The 19,655-nt window shown below is 47.6% G+C and overlaps 3 protein-coding genes across 3 annotated transcripts; 1 reads left to right on the top strand and 2 right to left on the bottom strand.

Annotated features, from left to right (window-relative positions):
- Positions 1-1,116: 1,116 nt before the first annotated feature.
- On the bottom strand, positions 1,117-4,946 carry FAM32A (family with sequence similarity 32 member A). The gene is made up of 4 exons (XM_079961053.1): positions 4,778-4,946; positions 4,402-4,546; positions 3,444-3,497; positions 1,117-1,518 (listed from the first exon to the last, which is right to left on the bottom strand). The coding sequence occupies exons 1-4, from the start codon at positions 4,852-4,854 to the stop codon at positions 1,450-1,452; spliced, it is 345 nt and encodes a 114-aa protein (XP_079817179.1). The 5' UTR covers positions 4,855-4,946; the 3' UTR covers positions 1,117-1,449.
- Positions 4,947-5,484: 538 nt separating this feature from the next.
- TIMM13 (translocase of inner mitochondrial membrane 13) lies at positions 5,485-10,688 on the top strand. Its single transcript, XM_079961069.1, has 3 exons — positions 5,485-5,643; positions 9,665-9,733; positions 10,453-10,688. The coding sequence occupies exons 1-3, from the start codon at positions 5,530-5,532 to the stop codon at positions 10,549-10,551; spliced, it is 282 nt and encodes a 93-aa protein (XP_079817195.1). The 5' UTR covers positions 5,485-5,529; the 3' UTR covers positions 10,552-10,688.
- Positions 10,689-11,346: 658 nt separating this feature from the next.
- RAB8A (RAB8A, member RAS oncogene family) lies at positions 11,347-19,521 on the bottom strand. The gene is made up of 8 exons (XM_079961005.1): positions 19,373-19,521; positions 18,134-18,194; positions 17,206-17,266; positions 16,367-16,444; positions 14,609-14,698; positions 13,777-13,842; positions 13,220-13,270; positions 11,347-12,180 (listed from the first exon to the last, which is right to left on the bottom strand). The coding sequence occupies exons 1-8, from the start codon at positions 19,494-19,496 to the stop codon at positions 12,088-12,090; spliced, it is 624 nt and encodes a 207-aa protein (XP_079817131.1). The 5' UTR covers positions 19,497-19,521; the 3' UTR covers positions 11,347-12,087.
- Between the last annotated feature and the right edge of the window lie 134 nt (positions 19,522-19,655).

Genomic DNA, 19,655 nt, shown 5'->3' with positions numbered 1-19,655 from the left:
GAATGACAAACTGCTTGCTGGGTTTTTTTTGAAACTCTGGCGAGTTTAAGACTTCTAGCCGGCCAGATCAGCTGCAGAACGAGCGGAGGAATGTTTCTTTGGCATTTCAGACTCTTTCTAGGTCATCGGCAAATGCGTTTTGGTGGGGAGATGGGAGGAGAGGCTCTGCTGATCGCATCAGAAGGTGGTTCCCACCCAGTGGGGTTGGCATTGCTGCTGCTGGGAAGTATTTTCCGTGGGAAGCATGAGAGACTTGAGAAATGATTCCCAAATGCTGGCTATCTTCAGGCAAATTAACGCTGCCGTAGCTGCTGCCTAGCACAGCCTCCCTGGGGAAAAAGGGATCCCCGATTTAATTTGTGTCCTGCTTTTCATGGTTCTACTTACTGAATAGTGCCAACAAGGCCCTTACTGACTTTTGAAAGGCTCAAACAGGAATAAAACCACACCTGGCTTTGATTTGGAGGCAGCTGTCTGAGCCTGAGAAACAGTAGGAAGGAAAAGGCATGGAGAGGGGCCCTTGAACTAAGATCAGAAGCCAGAAAGTTGGTGCATGCGCCTGTTTTGTGTTTTTGAAGTGTTAACACTTTCTATAAAAGGGGTTGAGGGGCTCCTGTGTCTGTTTCCTTTAGCCTCTGTCCTTTTCAAACACGCAAGCGAGTTTGTGTGTTTCAGGACAAGGCTGATGTTGACTTAGCCACACCTGAAGCTGGCTCTGCCCAAACTTGGGTGACTTCCACGTTTAACAACTGCAACGAGGATAGGTTCATGTAAAGGGAGTCGTTTGCCTTTTGCTTTAAAATACATTCGTTCACCTCTTCGGACAGAGAGACGCTGCTTTTCTGTGTTTAAAATTTTCTTCAGGAGCAGTTTTGTTTTTTAAATGTTTAACGAGTCCCTGTGCGCTGGGCTTTCCTAGTCAAGTGCCGAGGGGAGGAAAAGTAAAGCATTTCGATTGTTGGTTTAATGAAAATGATGCAAATAGGCGTTATATGTCTTGGCAGCTGTCACTAGTCATGTTCTAGGAAGAAGGGGAAACGCCCTCAAATACAGGGCAGCAGTCAGGAGAAGGAGAACAGATGAGCTGGCGGTAAATAAAGCAAAACACATTAACCGTTTAGGCACAGAATCCTGATCAAACCAAACGTTTTGTATATGGCCTTCCTTGCCTTTATTTAAGATAGAGTCAGATACAGTGTTTAAATAGGTGATAATATAATGGGAACATCCAGTGGAGATTTTCGGCAGGTAAAGAACAGCGGCCATTTACTTGAAGCTGTAAGATCCAGATGTTTAATCTACTTTAAAAGGCAAGTTTAACTGAACCAGTTGCAGAAGGTTGTGCCGAACAAGGTCTCCAAACCAGAAACTGTCCCGTGTGCTGAGTTGTGCCCTTTTAGCAAAACGAGACAAGCCTGGGGAGAGGGGGAGAAGTGAAACAAAAATGGCTTATTTGGTCCAGCTGACTTTTGGGATGTCGTAATGTTCTGTCAAGGTGTCCAGGTGCCGATTGAAATCCTAGGACGGGAAAGGAGAGAGAGATGAAAAATCAAGGCAGCCGAAGCGACTTCAATCATCTCGGAATATATTTTAAAACCCACGTTTAATTATATATGCCTGCCTACTTCAGGGAAGCCTGATCAATACTAACAGAAGGCAGATTAGCCCCACGTTCCAGTTAGTCGGCCACGGCAAGAAAGCATTGCTTGCCGGGCGCATCGCTGAGGCCGGCTTGCGTGTGGCATAGGTGAGCCCTTCTCTGCAAGCAGACTGGTTAGATTTGACAGCAATTCGGAGCACCGCTTGCAGCCCAAATCTGGCTATAAGAACAGGATTCGTCAGGGGAAAAGAGGACGCCGATTTTCACAAAATGTGCAAAGTTAGAAACCGCTTCTATACAAAATGCATTGCAGAGGGGGAGACCGTGGGCAAGGAATCACCAGTCTGTTCACGGCCCCAGCCCGCCACACAGGACTTTGCTCTGTAACGAAAGGCACACAGCCACCCTGAGGCAAAGAGGGAGAAATTCTCTCTTCTGACATTTGTGATGACAACCCAGGGGGAAACCCCTAACACCCCCACCTCTCTCATTTTCAAGCCTCGGCCCAGTATCCCTGAAGGAGCATCTCCATCCCCATCGTTCTGCACGGACACTAAGGTCCAGTTCCGAGGGCCTTCTAGTGGTTTCCTTTCTGCAAGAAGTGAGATTACAGGGAACCAGGCAGAGGGCCTTCTCGGTGGTGGCGCCCGCACTGTGGAAAGCCCTCCCACCAGATGTCAAGGAAATAAACAACTACAGTGGTACCTCGGGTTAAGTACTTAATTCGTTCTGGAGGTCTGTTCTTAACCTGAAACTGTTCTTAACCTGAAGCACCACTTTAGCTGATGGGGCCTCCTGCTACCGCCGGAGCACGATTTTCTGTTCTCATCCTGAAGTAGAGTTCTTAACTCGAGGTACTATTTCTGGGTTAGCGGAGTCTGTAACCTGAAGCATCTGTAACCTGAAGCGTATGTAACCCGAGGTACCACCGCACCTGACTTTTAGAAGACATCTGAAGGCAGCCCTGTTTAGGGAAGTTTTTAATGATTGATGTTTTATTGTGTTTTTAATACAGTGGTGCCCCGCAAGACGAACGCCTCGGAAGACGAAAAACTCGCTAGACGAAGGAGTTTTTCATTTTCTTAGCCGCTTCGCAAGACGCATCTCCCTATGGGCCTGCTTCGCAAAATGAAGCTTGCCCCGCAAGCTCCAGGGATAGCGGGGAAGCGCAGCGCGTCTTCCCTGCTGTCCCCAGACCCCTTTTGAACCAAGGGGCGGCAATGGGGAGAAGCAATCGTCTCCCCGCCGCCCCTTGCTTTAAACAGGTCCGGGGACAGAGGGGAAGGCGCGCAGCGCTTCCCCTCTGTCCCCGGACGGTCTCCATAGGAACGCATTGATTGATTTTCAATGCATTCCTATGGGAAACCGTGCTTCGCAAAATGAAAAACTTGCAAGAAGAAAAAACTTGCGGAACGAATTAATTTCGTCTTGCGAGGCACCACTGTATTCTATTGTAAGCCACCCAGATTGGCTGGGGAGGCCTGGCCAGATGGGCGGGGTATAAGTAAGAAATTATTATAATTATTTGAGCAGTACACAGAGGAGGCCACAGTGCTCAGAGGTCAGGGATGCCATGCTGTGCATACAGAAGGTCCCTGGTTCCACGCTGCGTCCGAAGGGCCCGAGGCAATAAGTGTTAGCAAAGAGACAGACCTTCTCTGCCTACACAGCAGAGTCCTTGCAGCCCTTCCTCTCTGCTTGCTGCTGCTGCTGCGGGATCCCTTACCTCTTTGCATGCCCATTCCTCCTGCCCTCCCCTTCGCACAGGCAAAAGATTCCCCAAAACCTCTTGTCAGAGCAAGCGTGCTTGAGGCAGCATCTCTCCCGTGGGGCAGCGACTCACCTCCACTCTCTGCTTGTGTGTTTTGGATGCTTTCTTCAGGATCCTCTCGATTTGCTGCAGGGCAGGGGGGGAAATAGAAGCGGTTACTTTTGTTCCTCCTCAGCCCATCTCCCCTGTGTTATATGAATTCTAAGGTCTTAATATATGTAAAATAAATGTTCACAAATGTACAAGGCAAATGCATACATAAGTATATCAACCATGTGTCTGAAATAGTACAGGAGAGCAATCCTGAGGCCATTTGGACTCTCCCAAATTGACCTCAAATATTTCTTTGCAAGGAGGAAGGAAATGGGGAAAAAACTTTCCAATTGTCTTTGGGCTGTAGCGGCTTACGCCTCCCTATAAATTCAGTCTGGCAAGTATCTGTTCAGCTGAGCACACTTATCAATACGCGTAAGAGACTTGGGAACTGAGTATTAACCATCTGAAAGGAATGGCCAGGCTACCCAGAAAAGGCAATTGATAAGGCATGATTGATCAGGTCTCCTGGCAGACAGGAGAGAAGCAACACACTCCCATTTCTGCTGTGGACCACCTCTTTCTGTGATGTATGCGTGATGTTTTGGGGGGTGGTCTTGAGCTACAGGGGAGTCTATATAGTGCACCATTGTCTGGCTTCCTCCAGAATGTGGGGTGGTCTTGAGCTACAGGGGAGGCAGTTTCAAAAGTCTATATAAGAGTTTGCACACCAATGTTCTGGGTTCCTCCTCCTTCTCCTGCGTGTGGGGAGTGAGGACCCTGTTGCAACAGTTCAATAAAGATCAGGCTTACTAGCCGCTTTGCTTCTCAATATTCTCTGCTTGGCCTCTGTTCTTTTCTCCTGCGATAGAGAACCTACTTAAGGACTCTATACGGGCTCTTGGGTATCCCATAAGGGAAAAAGAGCAGTATTTTTCTTATAACACCTGCTTCTGGGTGAAACTGCCCCCCTTGCCTGCTTCCGGCAAGCACCCACCCGCTTCTCCTGCATCTTCTCGTAGGCCAGTTGCGCTGGGGTCCTCTTGTCCAGGGCCCGCTTTTCCTCCTCCTCCTCCTCCTGCATCTTGCTGCTCACGATCTGGTCCACGATCTTGCTTTTCTCCTTATCTTTCTTTTTCTTCCTGCAAACAGAAAAAAGCCATCTAGCTGGGCGGCCGCCACCCCCTTTCCTCCCGTGGCAGGGAGTTCCGCAGGCTCCAAGGGCGCCATCCCTCCCCGCGCGTGCGCACAAGCGCTTTCTAAGTCCTAAGGGCCTTCTAGCCGGCTCGTCCCAAAGCAGCAGGAAGTCCCTCCCGCGCGACCGGAAGTTCCCTTCTAGGAGGCTCCCGGGGGCGTCTCGCTCTCCCCCTCACCGTTTCCCCGCGGGGGACACCCCGACGCCGCCCTTCAGGCGCAGAGGGCCCCGCTGGGCGGCCTCGTACTCCGACATCCTCCTCCGCCTCGGCCTCCTTCTTTCCAGCCGCTCCGGCCACCACTTCCGGGTGCCGACATGAACTTCCGGGGCAAATGGAGGGCGGGGGGGTACGCCGCGGGAGTGAACTTCCGGGGCAAATGAGTAACGGCCGTTGGAGAGAGGATGGACTTCCTTTGGAGAGGGGAAGCGAGAGGGACAGCCTAGAGAGGCTTCCAGGCTTCCCTCGCGGCAGAGACACTAACCACGCTTTTGCGGCGGCGGGAGGCTCTCCAGACGCAGCGCGCATGCGTGGACGCCGCGGTGCTCGCCGGGAAGTATAGCGAGGCGCATGCGCATTACATTTATTACTTTCTCCCGACGCGTTTGAGGCTCTCCAGACGCAGCGCGCATGCGTGGACGCCGCGGTGCTCGCCGGGAACTATAGCGAGGCGCATGCGCATTGCATTTATTACTTTCTCCCGACGCGTTGGAGGCTCTCCAGACGCAGCGCGCATGCGTGGACGCCGCGGTGCTCGCCGGGAAGTATAGCGAGAAGCATGCGCATTGCATTGATTACTTTCTCCCGACGCGTTGGAGGCTCTCCAGACACAGCGCGCATGCGTGGAGCCCGCGGTGCTCGCCGGGAGCTGGAGTCCTCCGTGCCGCGCGGCGCAGGCGCCTTCCTTCCTCCCTCTCTCGGGGCGTCGGGCGATGATGGCGTCGGGCAGCGGGGACTTGGCGTCGGGGGGTCGCCTGGACCCCGGGGCCCTCATGGAGCAGGTCAAGGTGCAGATCGCCGTGGCCAACGCGCAGGAGCTGCTGCAGGTGAGAGAGCGGCGCCCGGCGGGGAGGGCTAAGGGGGGGGTCTCCAAAGGGGGGGGTCCAGCCAAAGCTCGGGAGCCTTATGTTTGAATTTATTATTATTATTATTATTATTATTATTATTATTATTATACAGACGCTTCAGGTTACATACTTTAAAAGGAAATCAAAGTTGATTATGATTATTATTATTATTATTACAGTGGCACCTCGGGATACAGACGCTTCAGGTTACATACTTTAAAAGGAAATCAAAGTTTTGATTCTTATTATTATTATTATTATTATTACAGTGGCACCTCGGGATACAGACGCTTCAGGTTACATACTTTAAAAGGAAATCAAAGTTATTATTATTATTATTATTATTATTACAGTGGCACCTCGGGATACAGACACTTCAGGTTACATACTTTAAAAGGAAATCAAAGTTATTATTATTATTATTATTATTACAGTGGCACCTCGGGATACAGACACTTCAGGTTACATACTTTAAAAGGAAATCAAAGTTTTTTTTATTATTATTATTACTATTATTATTATTACAGTGGCACCTCAGGATACAGACGCTTCAGGTTACATACTTTAAAAGGAAATCAAAGTTTTTATTATTATTATTATTATTATTATTATTACAGTGGCACCTCAGGATACAGACGCTTCAGGTTACATACTTTAAAAGGAAATCAAAGTTTTTATTATTATTATTATTATTATTATTATTACAGTGGCACCTCAGGATACAGACGCTTCAGGTTACATACTTTAAAAGGAAATCAAAGTTGATTATTATTATTATTATTATTATTATTATTATTACAGTGGCACCTCGGGATACAGACGCTTCAGGTTACATACTTTAAAAGGAAATCAAAGTTATTATTATTATTATTATTATTACAGTGGCACCTCGGGATACAGACACTTCAGGTTACATACTTTAAAAGGAAATCAAAGTTTTTTTTATTATTATTATTACTATTATTATTATTACAGTGGCACCTCAGGATACAGACGCTTCAGGTTACATACTTTAAAAGGAAATCAAAGTTTTTATTATTATTATTATTATTATTATTATTACAGTGGCACCTCAGGATACAGACGCTTCAGGTTACATACTTTAAAAGGAAATCAAAGTTTTTATTATTATTATTATTATTATTATTATTACAGTGGCACCTCAGGATACAGACGCTTCAGGTTACATACTTTAAAAGGAAATCAAAGTTGATTATTATTATTATTATTATTATTATTATTATTATTATTACAGTGGCACCTCGGGATACAGACGCTTCAGGTTACATACTTTAAAAGGAAATCAAAGTTGATTATTATTATTATTATTATTATTATTATTATTATTACAGTGGCACCTCCGGATACAGACGCTTCAGGTTACATACTTTAAAAGGAAATCAAAGTTTTTTATTATTATTATTATTATTATTATTATTATTATTATTACAGTGGTACCTCGGGATACAGACGCTTCAGGTTACATACTTTAAAAGGAAATCAAAGTTTATTATTATTATTATTATTATTATTATTATTATTATTACAGTGGTACCTCGGGATACAGACGCTTCAGGTTACATACTTTAAAAGGAAATCAAAGTTTATTATTATTATTATTATTATTATTATTATTATTATTACAGTGGCACCTCGGGATACAGACGCTTCAGGTTACATACTTTAAAAGGAAATCAAAGTTTATTATTATTATTATTATTATTATTATTATTATTATTACAGTGGCACCTCGGGATACAGACGCTTCAGGTTACATACTTTAAAAGGAAATCAAAGTTGATTATTATTATTATTATTATTATTATTATTATTATTACAGTGGCACCTCGGGATACAGACGCTTCAGGTTACATACTTTAAAAGGAAATCAAAGTTTATTATTATTATTATTATTATTATTATTATTATTATTATTATTACAGTGGTACCTCGGGATACAGACGCTTCAGGTTACATACTTTAAAAGGAAATCAAAGTTTTTATTATTATTATTATTATTATTATTATTATTACAGTGGCACCTCAGGATACAGACGCTTCAGGTTACATACTTTAAAAGGAAATCAAAGTTTTTATTATTATTATTATTATTATTATTATTATTATTACAGTGGCACCTCGGGTTACAGACGCTTCAGGTTACATACTTTAAAAGGAAATCAAAGTTGATTATTATTATTATTATTATTACAGTGGCACCTCGGGATACAGACGCTTCAGGTTACATACTTTAAAAGGAAATCAAAGTTGATTATTATTATTATTATTATTACAGTGGTACCTCGGGTTACATACGCTTCAGGTTACGTACTTTAAAAGGAAATCAAAGTTGATTATTATTATTATTGTTATTACAGTGGTACCTCGGGATACAGACGCTTCAGGTTACGTACTTTAAAAGGAAATCAAAGTTTATTATTATTATTATTATTATTATTATTATTATTATTATTATTACAGTGGCACCTCGGGATACAGACGCTTCAGGTTACATACTTTAAAAGGAAATCAAAGTTGATTATTATTATTATTATTATTATTACAGTGGCACCTCGGGTTACAGACGCTTCAGGTTACATACTTTAAAAGGAAATCAAAGTTGATTATTATTATTATTATTATTATTACAGTGGCACCTCGGGATACAGACGCTTCAGGTTACATACTTTAAAAGGAAATCAAAGTTGATTATTATTATTATTATTATTATTATTATTACAGTGGCACCTCGGGTTACAGACGCTTCAGGTTACATACTTTAAAAGGAAATCAAAGTTGATTATTATTATTATTATTATTATTACAGTGGCACCTCGGGATACAGACGCTTCAGGTTACATACTTTAAAAGGAAATCAAAGTTGATTATTATTATTACAGTGGTACCTCGGGTTACATACGCTTCAGGTTACAGATTCTGCTAACCCAGAAATAGTGCTTCAGGTTAAGGACTTTGCTTCAGGGTGAGAACAGAAAATCGTGCACTGGCAGCAGGAGGCCCCGTTAGCTAAAGTGGTGCTTCAGGTTAAGAACGGACCTCCGGAACGAATTAAGTACTTAACCTGAGGTACTGCTGTATTAATTTATACCCTGCCCATCTGGTTGGCTTTCCCAACCACTCTGGGTGGCTTCCAGCAAAATATTAAAACACAATACAGTGGTGCCCCGCAAGACGAACGCCTCGCAATACGGAAAACCCGCTAGACGAAAGAGTTTTCCGTTTTGGAGGCGCTTCACAAAACGAATTTCCCTATGGGCTTGCTTCGCAAGATGAAAATGTCTTGCGAGTTCCTGCGGGTTTTTTCCCTCCCCCCTCCTTTTCTAAGCGCTAAGCCGCTTATCAGCTGATCCACTAAGCCGCTAATCCGCTAAGGCGCTAATGGGCTTGCTTCGCAAGACGAAAAAACCGCAAGACGAAGAGACTCGCGGAATGGATTCTTTTTGTCTTGCGAGGCACCACTGTAATTCATCAAATATTAGAAGCATCCCTAAACACTTTACGGGGTGGGGGGGGCAGGACCTCAAACAATCTAGTATTTTCAATGCTTTTTTTAGAAAAATGTTTTTTTTATTAAATGTTTTCTTGGTTTGCAAAAGTACATGGACTTTCAAAAGTACATGGCCTTTTCTGTAATGGCACCCCCTCCACCCCGCCCTGGGATGGACTGCGCAAGGCAGGGCTCCCTTGCCTCTTCTTCCCACCCCACCCCCCAATATTTTATTCAAGCCTGGCCCCCTGCTGCAGGCAGCTCTTGCTTCTCCCCACCTCCGGAAGAGAAGTGGAGCTGGGCAGGTGACTGACTTCTGGGGGGGCTGTAGTAGGTGCCCCGACTCTGACACCCAACGGAAGGCAAGAGGTGGGGAGGGGCAGGTTTTGGTGGCGCATGGGGCGCCCCTGAAATTTGAGACGCTAATGTCCACCACTGTTAACTCTGTCTCTGTTCTTCCATTCAAACTTTTCCTTTTTCCCTCCTTTGCAGAGGATGACAGACAAATGTTTCCGGAAGTGCATTGGGAAACCCGGGAGCTCCCTCGACAACTCCGAGCAGGTGAGGCTAGCCGCCCGTCTTCCTATCCTTCCTTCCTTCCTTCCTTCCTTCCAGAGAGCCAGTGTGGTGTAGTGATTAAGAGCGGTAGTCTGCTACTCTGGGGAACCGGGTTCGCGTCTCCGCTCCTCCACATGCAGCTGCTGGGTGACCTTGGGCCAGTCACACTTCTCTGAAGTCTCTCAGCCCCACTCACCTCACAGAGTGTTTGTTGTGGGGGAGGAAGGGAAAGGAGAATGTGAGCCGCTTTGAGACTCCTTCGGGTAGTGATAAAGCAGGATATCAAATCCAAACTCCTCCTATTCTTCTTCTTCAATCTCTCTCCTCCCTCCTTCTTCCCTATTTTTCCCTTCCCTCTCTCTTCTCTCCCTTTCTTCTTTTTCCTTTTCTTTCTCTTCTCCCTCCCTCCTTCCTTGCCTCCCTCCCTTTCTTTTCCCTCCCTTCCTTCCTCCCCCCCCTTCTCTTCTCTCTCTCTTCCCTCTTTCTTTCTTTCATATACCGCCCCCCCCCCCATACTCAGGGGCCTCAGGGCGGTTCACAGAATAAAATCAAGATCTCAAACAGCAAAATACATAATAAAAATAAAAACAACAACCCAATAGCTCCCCCTTTTACTCAGCTGGTGGGCTGGAGGCTTTCCCCCCCCCCCAGCCCCGAGTGATGGAGACTTGCAGCCTTCTCCTCTTTCCTGACCACCCTCTCCTTTTCCTCTCCCTTCTCAGAAATGTGTTGCGATGTGCATGGACCGCTATATGGATGCCTGGAACACCGTCTCGAGGGCCTACAACTCCCGGCTGCAGAGGGAGAGAGCCAACATGTGATGGGGGGCAGTGGGGTTGCTGAGGAGCCCCACCATGGACTTGGCCGAGGGACCTATTCTGCCCACCCAGCAAGGTGGTTTAATTAGGGTGGGCAGGATTTTGGTCTGGGTGGCAGGAAATAAAATAACAAACCTGTGGCACTGCCTCCTGCCTTTCTTCGTTTTTGTGCCCTGGCAAGGTCTAGGCACTCAGCAGAATTGTAATGTCGGGACCCTAGGGGTCATCCAATTGAAAAGCAGTTTAAAAAATCTGGACCAGGGGACTAGGTTTCTGAGCACAATTCAAAGTGTTGGTGCTGACCTTTAAAAGCCTAAATGGCTTCAAAGGTCCAGTAGACCTGAAGGAGCGTCTCCACCCCGGACACTGGGGTCCATCTCTTGAGGGCCTTCTGGCGGTTCGCTCCTTGCGAGAAGTGAGGCTGCAAGGAACCAGGCAGAGGGCCTTCTTGGTGGTGGCGCCCTCCCATCAGATGTCGAGATAAACAACTCTCTGACTTTTAGAAGACATCTGAAAGCATCCCTGTTTAGGGAAGTTTTTAATGTTTGGGTTTTTTAATAGTCTGTTGGAAGCTGCTCAGAGTGGCTGGTGAAACCCAGCCAGATGGGCAGGGCATTAATAATAATAATAATAATAATAATAATAATAATAATAATAATAATGTAGATGTTGGGGAGGGTTGGACAGAGCAATCCATCTTCCTAGGAGACTTTCCCAGACAGCAACTGGGGCCCCACTGAACCAGAGGTTTGCCAGATGTTCCCAGTCACAAACTCAAGTAGCATCTCACACAAGCCCTGTTTTCTCTAAAAAAATAGATTTATTCATTTGTGTATCGAGGCATTGTGCAACTTCTATCACAGGAGTCTAGAATCATCGCCAAGAGCACACCAGGAGCAGATTTCAGATGCCTTTTTTCCGTGTCTGTGAAAGGAATCGGTGAGCTTTGTGGCCCCCCACAAAGCGACGCGAGGAAAGGGGTGTGTGTGTTAAAATCTGCTACCAAAAAATAAAACAAAATCAGTGCTTTTAAGCTGGCTGCGTGATTCAGCCTGATAGAAATGTCTTAGGGGGCTCCAGCGGCACCCCTGACCATTCGTAGATTTGGGGATTCAGCAGGAAATCATTGAGAGTTATTCTGACTTTTTTTTTCTACTAGTCTTGATACAGTTATCCAAAACACATCCCAGAGACAGAAAGAGAGAGACAGAGAGAGAAAACCCATTAGGAAACTTCCCGCGTCTTGATTTCTTGATCCGCATCTTTTCTCCCCAAAGCAACCCCCTCCCCACACCGCAAACAGGCAGTGCGTTTTCCGTCTGGGAGGCACGACGGGTGGGGGAAACGGCGTTTTCTCCGGAGCAGGAGAGTCTGTCGTGAAAAGAAGCCCCTTCCTCAGTTCCGTTCCAGCAAATGCAGCGCGGTGGGTTGCGTTGGTGGGGTCAGAGCCAGACAGGGGGAGCGGAAGAAGGAGCCTCTGGCAAGCAGGCACGGCCCAGGAAGCTTGCGCAGAGGCTCGGGGTAAGGCTGCCCCCCCCCTCAGAGGAGGGTGCATCGGAAAAAGCTGGTCTTCTTCTGTAGCTCGGGGGTGATCTTCACCCCCTGGCTGCTGCCTTGAGGGCTGTTGCCTTCCTGTGAAGGCAAAAGGACCGTGGGAGGGTTATTCAGGTGGGCTTTGGTTCCAACTTGATTCCCCCCCCCCCCGCTGCAAACTCTGCTGGAGCTGCAGGTCAAACTCTGGCCTGGGGAGGGAGCAGGGCAATGGCGCCCAGCAGACCCAGGCTCTGTGCTCCTAGCAACTCCAAAGGCTCATTTCACCTCCTCCCGCATTACAGAACATTTTAAAAAATAATATTTTTATTATGATTCCATTTGAAACATTTAAATACATCCTCATTTTACTTTTGGGCTCTGTGCTCCTAGCAACTCCAAAGGCTCATTTCACCTCCTCCCGCATTACAGAACATTTTTAAAAATAATATTTTTATTATGATTCCATTTTAAACATTTAAATACATCCTCATTTTACTTTTGGGCTCTGCGCTCCTAGCAACTCCAAAGACCGCGACCTCAAAGCTCATTTCACCCCCTCCCCTCCTGCCACATTATAGAACTTTTTCTTAAAATAATATTTTTATTACACTTCCATTTTAAATATTTATCATCACAAGTCGCTCTACAACCCTGCTGGCATTGTTAACTGTTTACGATAGTGCGTTATAAAACCCTTACCCTTTGCCACCTGTCCTCCTCAACCCAACTAGTTTCTTATACAACACTGAGCAAGTTAATGCTGTTTCATGTATTTGATGGTTTGTGTGTGTATACACACACACACACACACACACACACACACACACACACACACTTCTCAACGCCTTGGTACTCAAACAACTTGGAACCCAAACACTGCAAACCCTTTTTTTGTTAATGTGGAAGTAGATCGCAGTCTCTTGAAAGTTGGACATGCCTGGTTTAGCGGTTAAGAGTGCCGTACTAGGACATGGGAGACCAGCGTTCAAATCTCCCACTCGGACCAATCAGTTCCCCTCAGCCTAACCTACACCAGAGACTTGCTGGGATTAAATGAGGAGGGGGAGCCTTGAGCTCCTTGGAGAAGGAGAGATATAAACGCAACAAATAAACCTGCGTTCTAGCCAAGGTGACTCACCAGTTTCTTGTCCATTTTTGCCTTGATGTCTCTGGCAAGAGTGAAAAATGCCTGAAATTTAAAACGGGGAAATAGAAAAAATATATATAAATGTGAAAATGATCGACAAGGCCTGTCTCTGGAGAGCCATAGCTCGCGCTGCTCTCCTGCGCTCACGCCAAAATGCAAAGCCAAAGACTCGAGGGAGGTTATGCGGAGGGGGCAATTGGCTCTCTGGTGTTCCCAAATGGCCCTTGTGACTTGTCACAACACACCACTGATTGCTGCACGATGTCCACCGCCACGTGAAAGAGCAGCAGCAGCAGCAGCAGCAGCAGCAGGCCAGACCTCTGCAAATTAGAATTGTGGGCTGGGAGAGGGAGAAATGATGGGGCGCGGCAGCTGTTTTTGCAGCGGGTCCCCCGTTTTGCAGATTTGTTGCAGCGCTGAGTGGGGTTGGAAAGGCTTGGGCTTAAGAGATTCTGCCTGGGGGACTTGGCCCAGGCGTCCTTCCGCCCTTTGGACTGGACGAAAGGGCTTCCGGGAAAGAGGGCCAGGAAGGCAAGGCCGGCACTCACGTTCTCTATGTTGATGTTTGCCTTGGCGCTTGTTTCCATGAACTTGATGCCGAAGCTGCTGGCCAGCTGAACGAGAAAAAAAGGAGGAGAGGTCTCAGGTCAGTTACACAGGCGGGCCCTGAACACAGGAACCAGCATCTGGCTTGAGAAACACAGTTCTAAAAAAATTTCCATTCCCGAATCCAACATACAGTGAGGGGGGAAAGTATTTGATCCCCTGCTAAATTTGCCTGTTTGCCCTCTGGTGAAAGAAATGACCGGTCCATAATTTTAATGGTAGGTTTATTGTAGCTGTGAGAGACAGAAGAACAAACTTGGGTCCCCAGCTTCTTTGGGTCAACAATTTGGCCCAGTATACCTGAAGGAGCGTCTCCACCCTGGAAACCGGGGTCCATCTCCCGAGGGCCTTCTGGCGGTTCCCTCCCTGCGAGAAGTGAGGTTACAGGGAATTGGGCAGAGGGCCTTCTCGGTGGTGGCACCCTTCCAGCAGATGTCAAGGAAATAAACAACTATCTGACTTTTAGAAGGCATCTGAAGGCAGATTCCCTGTTTAGGGAAGTTTATTAATGTTTGATCTTGCCTTTTTAATATTCTGTTGGGAGCCGCCCAGAGTGGCTGGGGAAACCGAGCCAGATGGGCAGGGTATAAATAATAAATAAATAAAATAATAATTATTATTCCTGTTCTGATTCCTCAATGAAACGGCTAACTGCAAGTTAGCCGGTGTTTCCTTGTCTCTCTCTGTTCTGTCTGTCAGCTCCCTCAACACCCCCCTCTGCCTTTCGCGTGACACACGACTGGCTAATCTCTGGACGCCAGAAACCGCCCTCACCTTCTCTCCTTGCTCTCGGGAGACCTGGCGCTTGTGGTTCATGTCACACTTGTTCCCGAGGATCATTTTTTCCACATCTGGAGACGCATGCTGTGGGGGATGGGGGGGAGAGGGAGAGCGCAGCGGTGAGAAAAAGAGACACAGCCTGGTCTGCATGCAGAGCTTGGGGTTGAGATGCCGACACGACGCTTCTCCTCCTGCTCTGTTGGGAGGGAAAAGGCCTTTCAGAGGCCCACTCTAGCCGATGAAACTTTCACTGCACTTCAAACGCTTGCAAAAAAACCCACAATGCCATGCTGCTCATTCGGAACAAAGCAGAAGCGTTCCGTGTTAGTTGCAGAATTTGGAGACGGCAGAGCAGGGACCGTGGCAAGTGCCGCCGCAAGATGCGCTTCCTGGAGGGGTCTGCCAGCCGGGACAAGCGAGAAGAAGGGCTGGCTCACCATTCGTTACCTTCTAGAGGGCAACGGTCCTGTCCGACAGCGGATCCTGCAAGAAACCGCACCTCTGAGAAGCAGGCTTTATGGAGCAACGAGGAGCCCTCGGGGAGGAGGAGAGCCTCCTCTGAGCGTCCGAGAACAGAAGCAGCCCGTTTCAAATGCTCCTTCCCCCCAAAACCCGAAGCCTTCCTGCTAGGAATTATGGGACGTGAAGGTCTGAAGGACAGTGGACCGGCCCCCTGCTTAAAAAGTTTGCTGACCCCCGGGGTAGATGGTTCTCGGGGTCCCTCCCAGTTCGACAATTCTACGAACTGTCTCTAGGCTGTTCCTCTAGGCCCAGGCAGTATTGCCTGCACAGGAAATTCTCCAAGGGTCTCTAGGAGGACCGAAATAACTCAAGGACCACCTCTTTCCATATGAACCTACACGGACCCTGGGATCATCTTCCGAGGCCCTCCTTCGTGTGCCTCCTTGAGAGGTCCAAAGGTTGGCAACACGAGAACGGGGCCTTCTCTGCAGTGGCTCCCCCGTCTATGGAATGCTCTCCCCAGGGAAGTTTGCCTGGTGCCTTCATGATACACCTTTGGGCGTCAGGCAAAAACGTTCCTTTTTAACCAGGCCTTTGGGTGATCTGGTTGACATCCTATGCCCTTTTAAAATACAGTGGTGCCTCACAAGACGAAATTAATCCGTTCCGCGAGTCTCTTCGTCTAGCGGTTTTTTCGTCTTGCGAAGCAAGCCCATTGACAGCTTAGCGGATTAGCGCTTTTAGCGGCTTTTAGCGGCCTATCAGCTTAGCGGATAAGCAGATAAGCGGCTTAGAAAAAGGGGGGGGGGGAGGGAAAAAAACCCGCAGGAACTCGCAAGACATTTTCGTCTTGCGAAGCAAGCCCATAGGAAATTCGTTTTGCGAGGCACCTCCAAAACGGAAAACCCTTCCGTCTAGCGGGTTTTTCGTCTTGCGAGGCATTCGTCTTGCGGGGCACCACTGTATGGTTCTTTTGGGGGGTGAAGTATTATTGGGTTATGGCCTTTATTTTGATTTTATATATTGTGATCTTTTTTTGTGAACCACCTTGAGACCTCCGGGTATAGGGCGGTATATTAATTCAATAAAATAACAACAGCAGCAACAGCAGCAGAGAGAGGCTTCTTTCTACCTCTGGTCTTGACTGACATTGTTCCCACCCAGCTTTCGTGTCCACGGATATGCACCACGACATCCACAAAAGCAACCCTCCTCTCTGGCAGCTTCCGCAGCTGGTATTCAGAAACAGAGAGCCTCCGACCACAGAGACAGAGCAGTGGGAGAACATACCTCTTCTATGTTTCTGACCCAGTTCCGAATGTTTTCAAACGACTTCTCGTTGGTGATGTCGTACACCAGCATAATGCCCTAAAGAGCAGAAACGGGGAGAGGGAACCAATCAAAAGAGCTGCTTTTTTCCCCCAATTCTGGAGGGATTTGTGGGCTGGCTTTGATGGACTTATCGAACGAAAGACTCTGTTCCTGTACTCAAGAGTAGACCCCAGACCAAGACCAGCCTGCCCTTATAGAAGGAAGACGCCTCTGCCAAAGAATGGAAAGGAGATTGGTAAAATAAACTATTGAGCTATGCGGGACAAATTACTTAAGCTAAAACCCAAGAAAGAGAGGACTTGGAACTTTTTCTTTCTTAAAAAAGGGGATAAATGTTTGCATATTTTTAAAAACCTTTGTGTATAGATTCTTACATTAGGAAAACTTTTATACGCCACTTGTAATAAGACTTAAAATTGAAACTGGAAGAGTATAAGGTTCTAGGAACGTGCATGAAAAAGTATTAAATAATGAAACCAAGAGGGGGAGGGGAGTGAAGTCAATCAAAATTATGGTTTTAAGAAAATGGTTGAAGATGTTTTTGTTGTTATATGGCCATGACTCCCCTTCCTTCCCTCCTCTGAGGCTCGCTTTAAAGAAGCAAAGCGGACACGAGCCGACCGCTTTGCTGCTTTAAATAGTTTAGTACAACATTTGATTCAGAATATTTTTTTCCGTGTTCTCCTCCTCTAAAAACTAGGTGCATCTTATGGTCAGGTGTGTCTCACGGAGCGAAAAATACGGCATATAAAAAAGAGGTCAGCAGCGACCCGAGTCAAAGGGAGACCTGCACCCACCATGGCTCCTCTGTAGTATGCCGTCGTGATTGTCCGGAAGCGTTCCTGCCCAGCAGTGTCCCTGGAGGAAAAGCACAGGAAGAGGAATGAGGACAACAGCCAGGCAGGGCCCCACAGCCTTGCCCTCAAGTTACGCTGGCCAAGAAGCTCTAGCATGGGGCAGAAGCCCCGCCGTGCCGGGAGAAGGCCCAGGAGGTTAGGGTGCTGCTGCTGTGCCATTTTGGGATGTTCTGTGTTCTACCCGTCGCGGCAGCAACACAAGCTGTGCCACTGCTCTGCCATCGCAGTGGCCTTGTCAGGGATCGCCTGTAGGCTTGCCACCCATGTCAGGGGCACTGCCCATAGCTGTCAACTTACAGATTTGAAAATAAGGGACCAGCAGCCTCGAAAATAAGGGACCAGCAGCCAAAATAAGGGATTTTCCCAGCACAGGTATGTTTGACTTCTGAGCCCCTCCGAGCCAAAGGCAGAAAGCCCAGCCAGCAGCCAAACGAAGCCTCAAGTGGTGGTTCCCACAGCGCAGCAACCCGGCAAAGGGGATGCAGCAAGGAAAACCACCATCACCTCTCCGCTGGGAAGCGCTGAGCAAAGGCGAGTCCCCAGGCAAGGCGGCCGATTTGATGGGCACAAGGCATGCAAGCTCCACCCCCCAGTCGTTCTTAAGACTCCTTATTGGGTGAGCAACGCAGCCAAGCAACACAGTTGGAGCCTCCCTCCTCCCTGGCCGGCAGAGAGGGAGGGAGAGGAGCTGCTTCCTTTGAAACCCGGGAAATTTAAGGGACAGCAGCGGGACACAGCGCTGGGATAAGGGACTTTCCCGCCAAATAAGGGACAGTTGGCAGCTATGGCACTGCCCCTTCCTCCTAGGAGTCTCAGGGACTCGCCCCCCCCAACAAACTGGAAATGATAATTTCCTAGGCTGCCTTACCAGATCTGCAGCTTAATCTTCTTGCCATCGAGCTCTATCGTCCTGATCTTGAAATCGATCCCTGCACAGAGAAGACCGCCCGCCAGTTAACAGGTGGCACTTGACAGCTGACAATTCTAATCATTAATTAATAGTAAGCTCTCCGTCTCCCTTTTTTGCTGCCCCCTGGAACTCCATTTATTTACCTCCCGTCTTATCCCGCAAGATGCTTCCATCCGGAGGAGGGGAAGCCAAGGTGGGGTTTCAGCCAGGGCCTTGCCAGCTGCCCCCCACCTGCATTTTGCATCCCAGCCCCAGAGGTGTTTCCCGCACTGTCATCTGCATTATTATTATTATTATTATTAGGGGGTGACAGCTGCATTATTATTCTTTTTGGGGGGGTGCCAGCTGCAGGCTATGATTATTATTATAATTTTGGGGGGTGTCAGCTGCAGGTTATTATTATTATTAGGGGGGTGTTAGCTGTGTCAGCTGCAGGCTATTATTATTATTAGGGGGTGTCAGCTGCATTATTATTTTGGGGGGTTGTCAGCTGCAGGCTATGATTATTATTATTATTTTGGGGGGTGTCAGCTGCAGGTTATTATTATTATTAGGGGGGTGTTAGCTGTGTCAGCTGCAGGCTATTATTATTATTATTATTAGGGGGTGACAGCTGCATTATTATTCTTTTGGGGGGGTGCCAGCTGCAGGCTATGATTATTATAATTTTGGGGGGTGTCAGCTGCAGGTTATTATTATTATTAGGGGGGTGTTAGCTGTGTCAGCTGCAGGCTATTATTATTATTATTATTATTAGGGGGTGACAGCTGCATTATTATTCTTTTGGGGGGGGTGCCAGCTGCAGGCTATGATTATTATTATAATTTTGGGGGGTGTCAGCTGCAGGCTATTATTATTATTATTAGGGGGTGTCAGCTGCATTATTATTCTTTTGGGGGGGTGTCAGCTACAGGCCATTAATATTATTATTCTTTTGGGGGGTGTCAGCAGCAGGCTATGATTTTTTTTATTATTATTAGGGGGTTGTCATCTGCATTATTATTCTTTTGGGGGGGTGTCAGCTGGAGCCTCCCCCCCCCGCAATAAGCCCTGGCGGGGGTTCCCCTTCCGGATCCTCCCACCAACCCCGCGAGGTCTGTCTGTCTGTCTGTCTGTCTGCCTCCTCGGGGGGGGGGAGGGGGGCGCTCCGCGGTTGCCATGGCGACGGAGAGGGAGGGGCGGGGGGGGCGGGCGCACCGATGGTGGAGATGAAGGTGGCGTTGAAGGCGTCCTCGCTGAAGCGGAAGAGCGCGCACGTCTTCCCCACCCCGGAGTCGCCGATCAGCAGCAGCTTGAAGAGGTAGTCGTAGGTCTTCGCCATGTTCCTCAGGCCGGGAAGCGGCGGCCGCGGGTGGCGATAGGCCCGCGGGGCTGCCCGTCCGCGGGGCGGGGAGGCTCCCATTGGAGGAGGCCGACGGAACTCCCGCCTCCGGCAGAGGCCCGGGGATCCCATTGGTGCCACGTCAGCAACGTCCGTTGG

The sequence above is a fragment of the Podarcis cretensis genome (assembly GCF_951804945.1).
Source record: "Podarcis cretensis genome assembly, chromosome: 18".
Lineage (NCBI taxonomy): Eukaryota > Metazoa > Chordata > Lepidosauria > Squamata > Lacertidae > Podarcis > Podarcis cretensis.
Note: the sequence above shows the minus strand (reverse complement) of the source record. Positions and strands in the feature narration are given on the sequence as shown.